General features: G+C 37.5%; 1 protein-coding gene across 1 annotated transcript; it reads left to right on the forward strand.

Moving 5' to 3' along the window:
- The first annotated feature begins 959 nt into the window (after window positions 1–959).
- tmem18 (transmembrane protein 18) lies at window positions 960–3,723 on the forward strand. Its single transcript, XM_044377271.1, has 5 exons — window positions 960–1,143; window positions 1,300–1,417; window positions 2,949–3,003; window positions 3,133–3,226; window positions 3,335–3,723. Exons 1-5 carry the CDS (start codon window positions 985–987, stop codon window positions 3,431–3,433), a joined length of 525 nt encoding a protein of 174 aa, XP_044233206.1. The 5' UTR covers window positions 960–984; the 3' UTR covers window positions 3,434–3,723.
- Window positions 3,724–5,666: the final 1,943 nt, after the last annotated feature.

Genomic DNA, 5,666 nt, shown 5'->3' on the forward strand with positions numbered 1-5,666 from the left:
GTCATTTGTTTTTCCTGTATGTATTTTCTTAATTAGTCCTCCTGTGTAAAAGGTCTTTTTTTCATCTCTTCACTGGTTGGTTCCTGTGATCACATGGTATACAGTTCGCCTTTACTCAGTGACAGAAACTCAAATACACAACGCTATTTTTTTCTTTCTCTATTGAAACGATCAAATTCAAAGTATATTAACATATAAATATGTACATATGTGAACAAAAAGAGGAAACAAAGTGCCAGGAAATTAAATTATAATGAAATAAATAAACATTTGGTAAAAGGATAATGCAGGAAGCTCTTTACATTCAGTAGAAATAAAATAATATATAGGAGGACAAAAAAATACATTTTTAAAAAGTCATTTTCAGTCGATTTTATTATCATACTTTTTTATCATCATTTGTTTCTTTTCATTTTGTTTTTTTAAAAATAATTGTTCTTTAAAGACTCTATTTAAACCATTTTCAAGACCTTTTTTTTATCAGTCATTCATCACAGTCTAAATGTTAAACATTGTGAATCGAAATTATAATATATAATTAATTAATATATATATATAATTATAATCGAAATTGTGACAGGAAATACAAAATAGAAGAGAAGGACAATTATAATAATAATAATACAGTAAATTAATATATTAAACTTAATGTTAAGGCAATTCTATATGTTTGTATGTTATTTATGTTTTTTTACTTCAAAAAATATGTGAAATACCCGAAATCGCCTCTGTGACGTCAGAAGTGCTTCTTCCGCAGTCGCGTTACTTTTTTCCCCCCAACCCGCATTCTGCGAAGACCCGCCCTACTTAGCCTATGATTGGTTCTGATCCCGAAATTATTACTCTAATCTCAACCAATCCCAGTCCTCATGCCTAAACCTAACCAACCCAACCAACTAAGGCTACGAGTACTAGCCAATCAGAGCCAGAGTAGGGCGGGTCTTAGCCGAAAGCGGGTGGGAGAGTCATCATTGTGTTGTTTACATGAGACACCAGCTAAAGCTAAAGCTAATGAGCTACAACAGTGGGCAGTTTAGGGGTTTTGTGAAGATGACGGACCAAAAAGCGCACAATAGTAGCTCCATCCCGATCGATGGCTTCAGTAACCTAAGAATTACATCAATATGGACTTTTCTTATGTCTGTAAGTTCAATTTTAATCGCCTACTCGAGAGGCTAGTAAGCTATTAATAACACAAGCTATCACTGCTAATAGTTGTCCGTGTGTTAACGGTTATCTATCAGGTAATTTAACAGTTCTGACAACAGCTGTATATGATGTGTCTGTTACTGTTTGCAGGTGCAGTGGTCGGAGCCTTGGCTCATCGGGTTGTTGGTGTTTCACGTTGTGTGTCTGAGTTTGACTGTTGTGACCTGCAGGTATTACGGAGCTCAGATCTGTCACTTCCTGCTCATGAGTAAGTGGATAATACAGATATCCTGCAACAGCTAGTTAATTAACACTCATTTTAACAGCGGCAAGAATTGTTCTTTGGTCTTGGAAAAACTCACTATAAACCTACCTTTTATAAACCATGACCTGAATAAGTCAGAATCTTCACAGTCTGCATAGACACACCTGTACAGATGCAGTAATTGCAATTTTCTTGGCCGATTTTTTTTCTAAGAACTATAATTGACAGCATACACAAACACTTTTGTAACTTTTCTTCAATGGGAAATTCAATTGTATGTTCATAATAAAACTTAGTCCATATAAAACATAAAACATGAACACTATTTGGTTTTTTAACTACATGATGAGCTTTTAAGTTCATTGAGGTCAATTCAAAGTAAAATACTGATAAAATATTTGTCAGTGGTGCAGATAAACCCTGGTGGGTATAATATTTATCAGCTGTATTAATTCAAATGTACTATTTTATATTTTTCCCTACAGATTGAAACACACAGCAGGATTCATGTTAGTGTGTCAGATAATGAGAAAGAAGTTAAATTAAATATAATATGAACAAAAACAGAGGCAGTATTAACAGCGGAGCCACACCTCAGTTGATTTTCAATAAAACATTAATGTCAGACTTTTCCTTAAAAGGTAAAATCACCTGGTGTCAGGTAAACTGCGTGTAAACAGCTGAAAACGTCCCGGCATGTAAACTCCATGTGATATATAGGCTATTATGGATTGGACTGACTCACCATCTGTCCCATCTTGAGCAGACCTGGGATGGTTTAGATGTAGCCCATGTTTAGGCTGATGATGGTGTGCAACATGTTACCGGTAAATAAAACGAGTAGATTAATGTTTAAACAAGTTAAAGACGTGCTATAACACTACCAGTTGACAGCGGGTCTCTGCTGCAGTTCATATCATTTAGTTTTAGTGTGTGTGTATATGTGTGTGGACTGTAGCTAATTATTATTTCCACTATCAATTAATCGGTCGATTATTTTGTCGATTTAATAGATTAGTTGTTTGGGCCATAAAATATCAGAAAATGGAGATCACTGTTTCCCAAAGTCTAAGTTGAAATCTTCAAACGTCTTGTTTTGTCCACAATAGTCAGTCCACAACTCAAAGATATTCAGTTTACTGTCATAGAAGATTTAAGAAACAAGTGCATATTCACATTTAAGAAGCTGGAATCAGAGAATTATGACTTTTTTTTCTGAAAAAATTACTCAAAACAATTAATCGATTATCAAAATAGTTGGCGATTAATTTAATAGTTGGTAACTAATTGATTAATTGACTAATGGTTGCAGCTCTATAAGAACTAAGATACACACTGAGCGGGACATTTTACAGGTGAAAAACAAACTTGGTGACATTGTTTCTAAATGTTCTCAAATACATCTTTGACATTTCTGTTCAGCAAAATGAAATGAAAATCATAAGCACTGGTGAAAATGTATCTGTTATAAGCTATTGTTAATGGAGAGCATGTGATCAGACTTCTCACAGACTGCCATTGCCTTTCTCCACAGTTGGCTTGGTGTATAGTGCTGAATATTTGAATGAGCTGGCAGCTATGAACTGGAGGTAAGGGCTGATGTTCAGCAGTACTACAGCAAGATTTTAATATTATCATATGTGTTGTAGAAGCTGTGTTGTTTGTGTAGAGAAACAATAACAAACAAAATGTTGATCTCAATCTTTTATCTATCGCAGGTCCTTTTCTAATTTCCAGTACTTTGATTCCAAGGGCATGTTTATATCTTTGGTCTACTCAATCCCTCTTCTGCTCAATACAGTCATCATTGTGGTAGGTTTTACTGCTTATTCTCCAACGTGTCACATCAAGTGTGTGACTTTGTTGCGGATATCTCATAGAAAACACCTTTTCGTGTGTGTGTGTGTTACACTTTGACAGATGGTGTGGGTGTACAGGACCTTTTCCACCATGACTGAGCTGAAGACACTCCAGCTCAAGCGAAAGGCCCGCAGAGAGAACAGAGAGAAGAACGACTGATCTCTCATCTCATGTCCGTACATGGGCTTTACTGGGAAGAATTAGGAATCCATGTCTCTCTATGCTAATCCTGAAGTTTGGGGGAAAAAAGGAAGGCAGATTCCTTTTGGTGACTGTAAAAAGGATTATTTGTCAATGTCAGTAATGACTGGAATGACTGTTGAAAGGTGCTGCTGAGTGCATTATGAGAATTATGGGGACCAAAGGACATTTACTGTTTTGTATTTAATGTTGTTTTAACATGTGCTGAAATGCAAAGACTGGTGAAAGATAAAGCATTTTTGAAAGACTTTTGTATGATTGTTGATTTCAAGTTCTGGGGATGTTGCAGTGCTTTAGTTAGCTTTAACACACTAGGAGAAGGCAGAATCATTTATATTAAATTCCTGCAGCATTAATATCATTTAACAGTAGCAAAATAACAAAGATGTGGCACAACCATAAACAGGCTACTGTGAGCCAGTCTTGACCCCGCACCAAGATAAAACAGGTTTGTATCCCGGGATCGGTTAAACCTGTCTGACAGCTCCCACATAGCTCCTGCTTTCTCAACAGTGTGGGGGGTCTTTAGAGAGGTTACATGGGGTAGTTGTGTCTTGTGACCTGTCAGTAAAGTCCAGAGGTGCGGCACAGTCCTTTGTGATATTTGGATAAAGTTTCCTGCAACCCTTTACACCAGCTTTCCCCTTTTACTTCCTCTCTTGGACTCTGCAGGGCTCCATCTAGTCACTATCCAGCTTTGGGCACTTGGCCCTTGGTTCTCTGAAGTTTGCTCATCCAGATTTAATTGAATGTATAAATCATCCTCTGGCATGCACATTGTTTCTCTCCTCTTGACAGTAGCAGTGACACTTTAAAGCCTTAACATTATAGTGAAAGGCGCAAGTTAACAGTGGGAAATACTGTATAATGGGATGTCAGTTCACCACTAGAGGGCAGTATGGACCAAATGACTTGAGAAAGATGCTGCTCTCCTCAAGATCTGTTCTTTGAAGGCTTTCCCCCCCTCAACTCACTCCATTTTTAACTTTTTTTTTAATCTCTCGAAAGAGTTGACAGGATGTCTTACCTTAACTGCGCTGTTGTTTTTATCTCATTTACATCAATCCTTACTTGTTTTCCCAGATGCACCTGATATATGTTGGTATGTTTTGCCTGCATTAATCTGTCAGGATCCAGTGAGTGTGGACATGAGTGATTGGATTGCAGTCATGAAAAAAGTTATCTCAGAAGACAGGGAGGAAGAGAAATGGGTGTTGTATCGGTGGAGGTGGTGACTGTGTTGAAGTGTGGGTGTGTGGGAAATTTGTTAAGGCTCCATCTCTTGTGTAGGAGGCAGCTCTATGACAGCTAGAGGAACTGATCACCTCTGAAAGGAATATGCATCAGAAGTTTCACTCTGAGTTCTCTTTGACAAACAAGAGCAGGTGTTACAGACACATTGTCTGTGAGATGCCTTATCACATGAGTGTGTTCTGGCCACATTAATGAATTATGTACATCTCAGCACAACTTCTCCTGACAGGACTCACATCTAAATGAAAGATTAAGTGTAAAAGCACCCAGACAGGTTTGAGAAGTTCACTTATCTCCATTCAACAAAAGATTGGCGTGGACACTATCCTTGATTTAAATCTTCTGGTCTGATTGGTGTGACTCTTTTCCAGCCAAACACACCAGTTCATGTATCTCAGACGTGGCTGCTTTCCTTGGGTATGTCATGCACAACAGTGCATTGCACAACAACTAAAACACATCCAGTCAGCTGCAGTCCTGTGGGTGAAAACACTTTGGATGAAAGAAAAACCACCTGTCAGAGAGAGGGTCTGAGAGGATGGCCACCCTTATACACGAACAGTATATGTGAAAAAAACCCAACAATTCACAAGACAGCATTGTAAAGTGCATCTCAGAGCACAAAACTCACTGAACCTTGATATGGCGGTATTACTGTAGCAGAATTATTTGCAAATGTGTGTGGAGAGTTATGTAAGTGCCACAGCAGAAGTGTAGCAAAAACCACATTGAAAAAGACAGCCAACTGAGAGGCCCGCCTGAGTTGTAAACTGATGATATAGACATTTACAGATCTATATAAGCATTTACAGATCTGTCTACACATTTACAAATCACAGTACACTTGCAAATCTGAATACAGATTTGAAGATTTTTTGTTTTTACACATTTACGAATCTGATCACGCAAACACAGATTCTGAATACATATTTGCAGA

Source organism: Thunnus albacares, chromosome 16, assembly GCF_914725855.1.
Source record: "Thunnus albacares chromosome 16, fThuAlb1.1, whole genome shotgun sequence".
Lineage (NCBI taxonomy): Eukaryota > Metazoa > Chordata > Actinopteri > Scombriformes > Scombridae > Thunnus > Thunnus albacares.